Below are 14,025 nucleotides of genomic sequence, written 5' to 3'. Positions count from 1 at the left end.
ACGGAAAAATGCGAGAGAATAAAATTTTGAACAAAAAAAAAAAAAAAAAAAAAAAAAAAGAAATACAGCGCAGGATTACTTCAGTTATTACATCAATTGGAACCATGAGAATCTATAATTCAAAAATTTCAGCTTAAAAAAAAAAAAATACAGCGCAGGATTACTTCAAAGTTATTACATCAATTGGAACCATGAGTATCTATAATTCAAAAATTTCAGCTTCAAGAATCAGCCCCTAGACCAGAAGAACAGGAGCCAACTACGAGAAAAGAAGATAAGTGAAAAATTTATTGTAAATCTTACTTACTCCTCTTGAAGCTTATTAAAAGAGTTAACAATAAAGACAGGGACAATCAACAAATAATGTGAGTGAGGGGTAGATTACACTCTGACACCCCACATGCATTGCCCTTTCAGGTAGACACTGGAGCAATGGTCAGCCCCATTGACAATGACATGTTCAGGCTCATGGGCTGGCCTACACTAGTGTCCACTACCACAAACTTGTCATACAGTAAAGAGAGTACTCCTTTGAGGGGACAATTCTCCATCTCTGCATGTTGTAAGGAAGTGGAACAGCAACTTATGTTGTTAGCAGTTAATTTACCAATAGTGCAAAATATTTTTGGGTTAGACACCTTTTCTGTTTTTCCTTCCAGTTAGTTGACAAAGTATGTTTAATGTCTTAATCACTCCCCTTTCTGAACTCTCCCCTATGGTCATACTGTTTGGGAGAAAATTTCGAGGTACGCATCTCACTTAAGATATCAGCAATACCAAAATTTGGTCACCCCTGCATCATTCTCTTCACCATGTGTGATAAGGTCAAGGCCGAGTACAGCATTATCATTACACCATGGACTCGTATCCAAAGGAGGTTTTGGCAAAGTTGTCAGGAGGCAGTATTTTTCACACACTGACTTCGGCAGTGCATACCTGCTGTTGCTTTCTTAGAATTTTTTAATGCTCACCACCCTCTTTGGGCTTTGGTCTTTACCAGATTAATTGCTTGCCCTTCGGAATTGCCTCTGCACTATCAACAATATTTGGAGCAGTTGATTCAGGACATTTCCTGTTGCGTAAACCATCTTGGTGAAATATGGGGCTCGGGCTCCAGACAAAAGGAGCATTTATGAAATCTGCATGTGCTTTTCCAATGCTGTTTGGAGAATGGCCTTCATTGCATCTTTTTCCCTGAATGTGCATTTTTTGTGACAATGGTTAGCAAAGATGGCTTTTTCCCTATGGATGATTAAGTCAAAGCCATCATTAACCTGCTGGCACCCAAGAACTTGAAGATCCCATCCTTTATGGACAAAATTTCTTGTTATATTTATTTCATTCCCCAAGCCACATACATCTACCATCCTCTTACCCAGCTTTGCCAAAATGGTGTCAAATTCATTTTTCTGTGAACTGTCTATGGACTTTTCAGTACCTCAAGAAGTGTCTGTGCTCCACTCCCTGTTTGGCTTATTTTACAGTTGGTAAATCATTAACCCTGGCCAACAAAGTATCACAGTATGGCATTAGTGCAGTTGTGTCACATTGGAACCCAGATGACACTGAGTAGCTCATTGCTTGCATGTTGAAGACACTTTCTGTGGTGCAATGTAACTACTTTCAGTTGGAAAAGGAGGCACTGGTTATCATTTTTGGCATTAAAAAGTTTCCTGGTTTTCTATCTGGAGCAACATTCCTACTGATTACTGAACATGAGCGTCTAGTTTCTGTATTTGGCCTTCACTCTAAGTACCTGAATTGAACTGCCCACTGTTGCAGCAATGAGCCCTCTTCCTTAGTAATTAGTGCTATGACTTGCTTGCTGGTGTACTGCCCAGCATGCTTAAGTGGATGCACAATCACAGTTGCTGGCAGGAGCTGATTCAGAGTCTAGTCAATAGCAGGCTCCCATTTTGGCACTGCACAATATCGTGCAGCAGGCACTGCTAGATTTTCCTTCAGTTTCATGAGAAGTCACTGCTGCCATGGCCTCTGACCCTCCTTTTTTGAAAATTGTTTTGGGATGCAGATGGGATACCTTGAGAGCAGTCCTTCAGGAACAGATTTTATGTGGCATACGTTCTGGATCAGTTCTGTGTTGTCCAGAGGATCTTCATGCTTGCCATATGGGAGCAAAGCTGATGATTGGTTGTCCCTCTGGCTTTGCATTCTTGCATACTTCAGTTGTGGCATATGTCACACTGGGGTATGTGTATGAAGGGTTTGGTCTGGTGTCACATCTAATGACCAGCGATCAAGTGCAACATTGAACATTGTGTGTGGGCTTCCGTGTAAGTTTTCCACTTGGCCAGTTCTGGAGAACCAGTAGGATAGGAAGAATGTTAACTTTGCAGGACTATTTTTGTGAAGTGTGTGGTTGTAGCTGGTCAGTGCATTGTCAGAATTCCCTTATGTTACTGTACTGACATCCATGATGTTGACAGCAGCTGTCCATGTGTTGTTAATCATTTTTGCTGTGAATGGATCTCCTCAGACTCTCATCTCCAACAACAGTTTGCAGTTCATGTCGGGGGGAGTTTGCAGATTTATGCATTTGCAATGGTATGCAGCATCTGACTACCATCACATTTAATCCAGCTTCTAACTCGGAAGTGGACATGCAAATGTTCAAAATTCAAATGAAGAAGTCCATGTCTACTTCATTTTGTGATGGGACACCAGTTAATGGCTGCAGTCCAGTGGAATGCTTGAATGCATGGCAGCCAGGGGTGTTTTGGATTTGTTGCACGCTGAGTCACATGCCCCAGACTGTCACGGCCCACCATGTTTTCCTCACAGGGCTGCTGCTTGGACCTAGTCTGGCAGTAGGGGTGGCAGCTGGGTGTAGTGGTGAGTCACAAACATTGGCACTTGTTTGTGGTGGAGATCGGTTGTGAGCAGCTGAATTCTCATTCTAGTCAGTTGCATCTGTGACCTGTTTGACCCTTGACACCATTGTCTTCAAGCCAGCCAGGCGACAGGGTTGGTCACAGTGTTTTTCCAGTGGGACACTCCTAGTAATGGCAGCATGCTCATTCAGCTGCCACTGCCACCCCGACAGTGCCTTCCGTCAATCTAAGTAACCCAAGTACCTCTCGTAAGATCTCCCAAAATATTTATGTGCTGCCTCACCAATATGATAGATGTAATAAGCAGTCATCTTATGAGAATCCAAAATCTCCAATCTGGCAACAGGAGGAGTACTACTATCAGTTCTTACAATGCCAACAGAAAACCACATGTTACCATGACTAAGGTATTATTATTAATAGTACCAAAATTAAAGCAATAGCCAACAAATACCCGAGGTCGTTCGGGGATAGAGGTAGATGCAACTCTTTGCAGTTTATTTTTTGTGACACCCATACCAGTACCACTCTCTGTTCCCATGTTTATAATACTCATGGAAACAGCACGATGATGCACATGTCAATGACGCTGGTAGCATGGCATGTATCAGTAGCTCCATTCAGTGCAGTTGCCTGTGCAGCAACCCCTTCCAGACTGGCAGTGAGACCCGCCATCGCACAGCTTACATAGCAAGAAGTAGGGAGTTGGCAGGAATAACTCCCACAACTACCAATGCAGAGACCGTGGAATCTGAACCAATGGTCTGCTTTCGTAATTTGCCAGTGGATGAGTCCTGCCCCTACTGATGCTAGTGTATCCAACCATTGTCCCAGTCTCTGCAATCTTCCACCCTTCTGGCAGAGCCAGCCATACTGGCATTGTCTACTTTGGTGGCTGATTTGGCTGATTGCTGCCCTCTCCATTTTTGTGAAAGTGGTCGCGGCAGAAGGTAGGCCATTTTTGGCCCATTGTGGCCTTTCCAGTGAGTCAGACATGAAGATGAATGTAGATAAGCTGGTGTGGACATTACAGCAGAATAATGCAGAAGGCTGTCATATTATGTGCAGACCCAGGTGTTTCCACATCTGCATCTACATCTGTATTTTGCAAACCACCGTGAGGCATATGACAGAGGATATGCCGCATTGTACCAGTTATGGTTTCTTCCTGTTCTATTCATGTATGGAGCTCAGAGAAGCATGATTATTTGAATGCCTCTATGCATGCAGTAATTATTCTAATCTTATCTTCATAATCCCCATGTGAATATAATAGAGGGAAACATTCCACGTGGGAAAAATATATCTAAAAACAAAGATGATGAGACTTACCAAACAAAAGCGCTGGCAGGTCGATAGACACACAAACAAACACAAACATACACACAAAATTCAAGCTTTCGCAACAAACGGTTGCTTCGTCAGGAAAGAGGGAAGGAGAGGGAAAGACGAAAGGATGCGGGTTTTAAGGGAGAGGGTAAGGAGTCATTCCAATCCCGGGAGCGGAAAGACTTACCTTAGGGGGAAAAAAGGACAGGTATACACTCGCACACACACACATATCCATCCGCACATACACAGACACAAGCCTTTACAAATGTCTGATTGTGTCTGTGTATGTGCGGATGGATATGTGTGTGTGTGCGCGAGTGTATACCTGTCCTTTTTCCCCCCTAAGGTAAGTCTTTCTGCTCCCGGGATTGGAATGACTCCTTACCCTCTCCCTTAAAACCCACATCCTTTCGTCTTTCCCTCTCCTTCACTCTTTCCTGACGAAGCAACCGTTTGTTGCGAAAGCTTGAATTTTGTGTGTATGTTTGTGTTTGTTTGTGTGTCTATCGACCTGCCAGCGCTTTTGTTTGGTAAGTCTCATCATCTTTGTTTTTAGATATATTAATCCCTATGTGAGCAATACATGGGGTTGCAGTATATTCCTAGAGTAATTTATTTAAAGGTGTTTCTTGAAACTTTGTTAATAGACTTTCTTGGGATAGTTTATGTCTATCTTCAAGGGTCTCTCAGTTCAGTTCCTTCAGTATCTCTGTGACACTCTCCCATGGATTAAACAAACTTGTGCTGCCCTTCTCCGTATATGTTCAGTATCCCCTGTTAGGCCTCTCTGGTTCAGATCCCACACATTTGAGTAATATTCTAGAACTGGTCACGTGAGTGATTTGTAAGCAATCTCCTTTGTAGTTTGATTGGACTTCCCATCTGCTTGGTGACAGCAATAGGCTTGGTCCAGCAGTTCTTTCATGCATGATGTGAACTACCTTCGGGCTGCCCTTCACTGCATTGCAATGCTTTGTTTTCTGTGTGCTTAGTTTGTGAGTCACTCATGCTGGCCGTGTTGTGTGTGTGTGTGTGTGTGTGTTTTTTTTTCCCTCCATGTTCATCTGCACATGGTATTCTGTCTCTCTGCTACCCTGTGGATCAACTTGCATGCCAAATTTTGTTTCCCTTTTCCAGGGTTCAGCTCCCCAGCTTTCTAGTTGAGCCAATTCGGCTAGTATAGTTACATTTGCGCTGACACTGATGGTTGCATGGCATTATCACACCTATGTGGATACAAAAAGTATAATAATTACACACCTATGTGGATACAAAAAGTATAATAATTACACATAAAATTTAACATAAAAAACATCGTTTTAAGACTGTGGGAGAGTTGTTGTGTAAGCAGTACCCCCATTCTCAAAACATTTCTCCATAAGCAATTATTTGTTTTACTGGTAATCTCATTGTGTTTAAATTTAATCTTGAATACCAATTACTCAGTGATAATACAGCTCAGGACCTTCAGTCCATTTCCCAAAATTTAACCACTGTGAAAATCAGTTACTAGTCCAGAGGAAGTAGTGTTACAGTACTGGCTGATTTTATAGCATGTTTATTTGGTTATTGATTAAAAGTACTGAACAAATGTGACACAATGTGTTATAAAACTGGACTCAGTGCAATGTGGCTTTTCATGATGTGGAAGCATAACATGGCAGTTTGTACAGTATTCTTGCAGAGGAATACTTCTGCTGCGATGAAGGAACTGCATGAGAAAACGCCTCTCTTGGAAGAATGGGATCAATCAAAAAAGACAGTGTAGGGTAGTCAGAAAAGTAGTGCAGTCCTTTAAAATGTATTTTAAAAGAAGTTCATATAAGAAACATGGGTACAAATATTCTGCCACTTTAATATCAGTAGAGATAGATGAAATATTAAGAGACTGCCAAGTAAAGAGTAAATAAGAAAAAATACTTGTAGAAAGTAAGTAAGAATGCCACCATGGTCACCAAGCTTCTTGTGGAGAATGCTCATATAATATTATTATCTTTCGATGACTGATCACTACACTGCTGTCGTTGAGCAGTGGCTTAGTATCATCTGCAAAATGCAGTAAGAATTGTTGTGCAGATGTTCTTCATTCTCATTTTGCTACTGCTATGATTTTAGATGATCTTCAGCTGTATTGTTATCTACGTCTAGCAACTCATGTTAACTTCTAAAGATAATGAGAATTAACTGGCAGGACTCTATAATATGCAACTGAGAAATCATTCAAATTGTGCAACCATCATGTGGTAGCACAGTGGCAAAAAATTGTTTTATTTTTCTAAGAATGATTGAGCTTTATGGTGCCAAACTCCCTCTCATCCTTTTTCTTTCTTTCTTTGTTTATTTGAAGAAATCATTGTACTTGATAACGGTATGAAAGGTGAAATGTATATTGTTTGAAGGAAATATACAGTCAAATGAATTGGTGCAGTCCTTCAACAAATACTGTATGACTGTGGCTTAGTACCATTGACAACTTTTCGCAGCAATATTTCTGCAGCTTTGTAGGAGGGTATCAGAAAGGTGGATTCCAATCAGATGTTGCTGTTGACTGCAATGCCTTCCGTTCTCTGGTACCATACATAATGTACAGGAAGGGTTGTCAACACATTTATCAAAAAATAAATAAATTGATAAGTTATGTCAGATAGTGTGTCACCATGCAATTCTTCTGAAGGTAATATGCTAAAAATAGTTGACTTGCAAGTCATTATACTGAGGAGCAGAGAGTTCGAACACTGTGTAAAAATGAGCATAGAGAAAAACACAGTGCAACCAGTGTGAACGGCTGACAGACTAAGCACACAGGAAACAGAGCACGTCGTGAGGTGAAGGCCAGATCCGAGATAGTTGATGTTCATGTAAGAACTGCTGGGCCAAGTGTATTGCCACCGGCAAGTAAACACCTGGGTCAGTGGCTCTACCCATACAATGTTTCACACACATTCTCCCTGACAGTGTTCCGCACTGTTTCATTGTGCTATGCGCACCAGCTCACCTGCATCCATTTCGATGTCCATTTGTTGGGGGTATATTAATATTTATATTTTGGCTACTTCCACGCCCTAGTGACATGCATGCACAAATAGATCAATAGGAGGTATACAAAAATTGAAAAAAAAATGCTAAGTGCTCCTCCTCTGAAGTACATATGATATTACAAAGATTGTATTTAAATGACAGTTAAGCTGCAACCATGCTTTATTATGTTTACAGAATAATCACATTATTTAGAAAATTGATTAGATTTATTAACCAAGTTTTTTGACTTGTTACCACCAATTATGGTAGTGTTGTTGCTTCCCGCGCATGGGGTCCCAGATTTGATTCCGGTGGGGTCAGGGATTTTTCCTGTCTTGAGGTGACTAGGTGTTGTGTCGCCTTCATCTTCATCATTCATCCCCATTATGGTTGGAGGAAGGCAATGCCAAACTAGCTCCATTAGGACCTTGCGTAGTACGGTGGTGCGGGTCTACCGAACTGTCCCCTATGCTCCTCGGAGTATGGGACATCATCATCATCATCATCACCACCGATTGTTTCAGATTGTTCCATTTGAAATCATTGCCCTCTTCCATTTGTCATTTAGTTTGTTATTGGTTGATTTGTAGGCATTATAATAATTATAATTACTGTTTTTATTTGTAGTTTTAGTAATTACTTGTTCTCTATATCAGCTCTTATTTCCCCAATTCTTACTTTTCATTGTGAATTTAATGAATTATGTGATTGCACGAATCATTAATTTATTTGTTACTTCTAATTAACATAATTTGACAGAGGAAACAGCATTTGGAGGACAAAGAGGAACTGCAGACAAAACTAATGAAAGACAGTGAGATTCGCAAGAAGAAACTCCATAAGTGGGATGAAAAACGCAAACAGAAGCTTAAGCCAGAATTGGTAAGAAAAATGAAACTGATCACTTCATATTAGTTTTAAGAGATTCATTATAGGTGCACTAAACTTATACTTCGATTGTTAGAGAAATGTTATATAGATTCACATTTTGTGTATAATGGTTAAAAGTAATCTCTTAGTTCTCATATTACTCTATACTGCTTAAAGTTTTTCTCTGGTTTGTGATCTGTAAAATCATTTGCAAATCTACTGTTCATGAATTGTGGACTCAATGTATCTGAATTTGGCTCCCTTCTTTAAGGTAGTAACTTTCTTCATGTTGTTGTTGTTGTTGCGGTCTTCAGTCCTGAGACTGGTTTGATGCAGCTCTCCATGCTACTCTATCCTGTGCAAGCTTCTTCATCTCCCAGTACCTACTGCAGCCTACATCCTTCTGAATCTGCTTAGTGTATTCATCTCTTGGTCTCCCTCTACGATTTTTACCCTCCACGCTGCCCTCCAATACTAAATTGGTGATCCCTCGATGTCTCAGGACATGTCCTACCAACCGATCCCTTCTTCTAGTCAAGTAAATAGAAACAGAATAACTTCATTAATTTTTGATGCTCTATTTGTCTCTCATGTTGTTGTGGACTTGTCATAGCCTCTTTCATCAATAAACTATTTGTGGCAATGTAATCATTTTATATTGCATGTAAATCTGGGTGAATGGAGCAGAACTGATTATAACAATGTACTTTGTTATTATGTAATGCTAATGTAGCTTGATGCATTAATACTGATCTAGTTAACTTAATTACACTTCAAAGGCCACTTCTAAGCAGTTGCAATAATCATCAGTATATTGCAAGTCAATTTTGGAACACTGTTGACAATGTCTGTCTGATGTCAGTAGTGCAGGATCAGTAATAAAGAATCATAATTTTTTTGTTCACCATTGATCATTTTAGAATGAAATAGGCTTCATCATTATAGTAAAATACATGGTGCAGTAATACGTACGGGTACATAATATTAAAATAAACTAATGTCAGTTAACTATTGTATACATATTAAGCACAGCAATAATAAAATATACTAGGCCTACTGCCTTTGATAAACACAATTCACTGCATTCCAATATCTGCTAGCAAATGTGAGAGGGGATTTTCTCAAATTAAAATTGTTTTAACTCCTTTAAGGGCATTACTGCACCTGAATATAGATGATAATTTGATGTTCATCAAATTAGTAGGATATTGAATGAAATTTTCACTGTGCAGCAGAGTGCGCACTGATATGAAACTTCTTTGCAGGTTAAAACTGTGTGCCAGACTGAAACAAGGTACTGGCAGAAGTAAAGCTGTGAAGAGGGGTCATGAGTCATGCTTGGGTGGCTCAGTTGGTAAAGCACTTGCCCACGAAAGGCTAAGGTCCCAAGTTTAATTCTTGGTCTAGTTTTGATCTGCCAGAAAGTTAAGTAGGACCTTCTTTACATCTGTCCACCCCAACTCTTTATGTGGAGACCTTGTTCCTGAAAGGAAGTCACTTGGCTACAGATAGTAAAAATAAAGAGTAGAAGCAGGAGAAATATGATAGTTATTTTCTGATACCAATTTGGATCAGTAAAACTTCCAGGTATTTACGTTGACTCCAAACTCCACTGGAAGGAACATATCACGTATATGAAAAAATATCTCAGATGTCATGCCTCATTTTGAAACTTAGGGATTTAGTGAGCTTGTATCACCTTAGGGTGACATACTTTGGACTGTTCCAGTCACATACGCCATAGGGTCTGATTGTATGGGGAAACTCCCCTAACATCAAGAATACTTTAAAAATACAGAAAAGAAGTCCCTATGTATAATGTGTAAAACAGGTCATAACACTATCATCATCTTTTTTCCAGTCTCAGAATAGTCACAATTATAAATATATACATATATGTGTCTGAGTAACTTCTCATGGTTGGGAGTCACAGTCATATAATATTTCTTAAAAGACATCATAATTGCCATTGACTGTATAAAATATTTATTGATACTATTGCAATTTCGGCCTTATGGACATTTTCAAGTAACACTGCAAAGTTACATTCTGTCAGAGTATAAAATTATCTGACATGAGTACATGTTGTCGTCAAAAGGCTGCATTTTGATGACAACATGTACTCATGTCAGATAGTTTTATATTCTGACAGAATGTAACTTTGCAGTGTTACTTGAAAATGGCCATAAGACCGAAATTGCAATAGTAATAATAAATATTTTATACAGTCAATGGCGACTATGATGTCTTTTAAGAAAAATATGTGTCTGATTAAAAATAATACAGAATTTGTTGCTGGGAGGAGGGGGGGGGGGGGGGAGGGACTTGTGAACACAATACCAGAGATAAGGCTAATTTAGATATACCAAGGCACAGGTTAACAAGAACAAAGCAAACCCACTCAGAATTTTCAATAAATTACCAATCTATGTTTGGTCTACAGATCTAAAATTTTTTTGAAATTAAGTGGCACAGCTAGCTATCAGATCACCCATTTTACCATATTAATGAATTCTTCTATGATGGACCATAACAATCTGCCTTCTGTCAAAGTCATTTATATAAGTGGATTTCTTTACTTGCAGTCCGTATCATTGCTAGAATGATCCCCCATTTGACTCTGCTCCACGTATGTATTTTCCTTACATCATATACCTGCAATGCTATCAAGTGGCATTCGGTCTTGCAGTGGGCAATGGTCATAATGATCTGTCTCATCGGTGTACGTATTGACACGTAAGTGAAAGAATCCCTGGGTCCTTCAGCAGGCTACTACAAGATGTTCAGTTTTCTACTTTACACCATATTATTATTGTACACTTCTACAGAATAATTATATGTTTTACCTTAGCTGTATTGCACTAGAAGACTATGCCATAGGAAAGCATTAAGTGCAAATACATAAAGTGTTCTGGAAATCCCACGCACAGGTGAACACAGGAATAAGTTTTTCGTAACTGATAAAGGAACTTCTTATAATTGTTTTATAAGGACCTAATTTTACATATTGAAGTATGTAACTGATTCTGATCAAAGGTTTCTTGACTACATTGTATGCAATGTGCAATGTTAAAATGTCAGTAAATGTTCTTAATCTGATTCTGAATATGGCAGAAAGTGTGTGTCCATGCAGTTTTAAAGTGGGCTGTTCCCTTCTATTTTGTCTCTGTCTATGTTTGTGTGTGTGTGTGTGTGTGTGTGTGTGTGTGTGTGTGTGTGTGTGTATGTGTGTGTGTGTACTGGTATGGTGTAGCAAGTGTACTATCTGCGACTTTTCATTTATATTGTATACACTGATGAGCCAAAACATTATGACCATGTGCTTAATAGCTCGTTTGTCTGCCTTTGGAATGAAATACTTCACTGACTGTTCATATCAGGAATTCAACAGTTTGTTGGTAGGTTTGCAGAGGTATGTGGCATTAGATGCCTATGGACAGGTCATGTAATTCATGTAAATAATGGGCTGCTGATATGTGTATGTTGGTGATGGTACCTGATAGTGACCCAGATGGGTTCTATAGGCCTTACATCAGATGAATTTGGTTGCTGAGACATCAATGTGAGTTCACTATAATCCTCCTCGAACCACTGTAGTGTGGTTGTGGCTCCAAGTCATGGATAGTTATACTGCTGAAAGATGACATCACTGTCAGGAAAGACATCAAGCAAAGGGATGCAGGTGGTTCGCAGCTGTCAGCATGTCTTCGATTACTACAAAATGCCCCACATAATTGCAGGAGAATATCTCCCATAACATAATACTGTGCCCACTAGCCCATGTTTGTGGTGCACTGCATGTTTCGAGCCACTGTTCACCTCAGTAATGGCGTTTGGGAGACGGCCATTGACCTTGTGTAGGAAAAATGTGATTCACCTGAAGAGCCAACATGTTTCCGTTGATTGATGGTTGAATCTCAATGGTCCCAAGCCCACTGTAGCCATAATTGATGATGTCATGGGGTCAACATGTGAACATGTAGGGATGGTCTGCTGTGGAGCTCCCTGTTCAACAATGTGTGGTGCATGGTGTGCTCCGAAACACTTGTGCATGCACCAGCAGTGTGGTCTTTCAGCAGAGATGCCACAGATCATCATCTATCTTACTTTACTTAGCAGACAAGCCTCCAAACCCCATATTCAGTGAAGAGTCATGGATGTCCAGCCATTTAGTGCCTAGTGGTAGTGTCACTGTTCTTGTACGTCTCTCCATAGGTAGTCATGACAGTAGCACATGAATATTCAAATGTTTTCGAGATACTCATTCACAGACTCTGCGTAATAATAATCAGCCCTTTGTCAAAGTTGCCTGTCTCAATGGATTTCCCCATCTGCAGCCCATATTTTCACTAGGGTGATACCTGTCTATGTCTGCTCCACTTACATACTTTTGTTAACATGTCACATGCCCACAGTGGCACGAGGCAGCATCCAGACATTGTTGTAGACAGTGGTCATAATGTTTTGGCTTATCAGTGTAAGGCGATATAAGATCACCTACTAACTAATTATTGAAACTGGAACAAGCAGAGAAGGGCCTGCAGAAATATGGAAGGTGGCTGATGTTCTAATTAGGCAGTTTATTCCAAAAGCACACAAAATTCAATGGTAAGGAAGAAAATTCAGTAAACAGACCTAGATATTGGTGACTCATTGAGTCAAGGAATATGTGTATGTGTATGTGAAGAGTTAAAAGTAATGTAGATATGTTTTAAAACTAAAATGTTGTGTGAATACCAAACATATGTGCTAAGAATTACATTTAGTCTGAATAAGTAATTATCAATAAATACATAAATTACAGGTTGATGGAACTGAGAGCAGACGGGCTTCTCATTTAGCTCAGAGGGCACTAGAAATGAGACTAGAACTGGAAGATGATGTAAAAAAAGCAAATCAGCTTATCCTCAGCACCAAATGCCATGCCATTCGGGATGCTCAAGTGCTGGAGAAGACGCTTATGCGGCAAGTTAACATTTTCTTGACAATACCTAAATGAGAGCATAAGCTAAGGATTTAGATACTTGAGTGTTACTTCAAGACTTACTTTTTCCTGAGATTAACATTTCTATATGAGCATGACTAACTAGTCATACATCGTTTTACTTTTCTACAATTTTTGCTTTTATCTCTCATTACTTTGATCTTCAGGTGTACGTGCTAGTGTAATTTTTATACTGTGAGACCATATTGTTTTGTGGAATGATTTTGAGCATGGTGTAAAGAGTCTAAACAACATATTCATGTGGGAAAAGGAGCAATAAGAAGACAGAGCAAAAAGAAAATAGCTGAACACTACAATGAGGACTTTTCAGAAATCCCTGAATTCAATCATTTGATGTTCATAGTGAATAATTTCTGACTACATTATGTGGAGTATTGCATTGTTTGTTCATTATTCTTCTGTTTCATGATTTACAATGACTGAATGATCATACAGACTGCATCTGGAAAGCCATCCAGCAGTTTGGTGTACTGATCCTTCAAATTCTGTGCATTTCTATGTGGCAGTTTGCATTCCAGGTATAATGACCTGATGTTAGCTATACTATCATTTAGTAATTCACTCATCATGTACCGTGGATCTTAATTAGCATCTGATCAATTTGATATGGTCAGTGGTCAGATCTCATATACTAGTATATTTATCTTTATTTAGTAAACATTAAAATGTATAATAGTTATGCACCTATTATTGATATTACTCTATCTTATACACTGTTTCCTTCTGTCATTAATATTTATTCAAATTTGATTATTCTCAGTAACATCAAATGAGTCAGCCATCAGAAAATGAACCAGACATTCATACATTAGTAATATTCAGTAATGTATTCATTTCTCGGATGACTCTTCATCATCACCACTGTCTTCGGCTTATAATAATTTACAGCTACAGACTGTTGCCTACTGCTACTACTACTACTACTACTGCTACTTTTAGTTATGGTAG

The 14,025-nt window shown here is 39.3% G+C and overlaps 1 protein-coding gene across 1 annotated transcript in view; it reads left to right on the top strand.

Moving 5' to 3' along the window:
- LOC126176716 (cilia- and flagella-associated protein 45-like) overlaps nucleotides 1-14,025 on the top strand; it is a 150,462-nt gene that overhangs the window by 41,493 nt on the left and 94,944 nt on the right. Inside the window, exons 3-4 of the mRNA XM_049923883.1 lie at nucleotides 7,962-8,084; nucleotides 12,877-13,037. Of these exons, the coding sequence (XP_049779840.1) occupies nucleotides 7,962-8,084; nucleotides 12,877-13,037 (284 nt within the window). The remainder of the gene's footprint in view (nucleotides 1-7,961; nucleotides 8,085-12,876; nucleotides 13,038-14,025) is intronic.

The sequence above is a fragment of the Schistocerca cancellata genome, chromosome 3 (assembly GCF_023864275.1).
Source record: "Schistocerca cancellata isolate TAMUIC-IGC-003103 chromosome 3, iqSchCanc2.1, whole genome shotgun sequence".
Taxonomy (NCBI): Eukaryota; Metazoa; Arthropoda; class Insecta; order Orthoptera; family Acrididae; genus Schistocerca; species Schistocerca cancellata.
The sequence above is the reverse complement of the archived record's forward strand: the minus strand, read 5'-3'. Positions and strand labels throughout refer to the sequence as shown.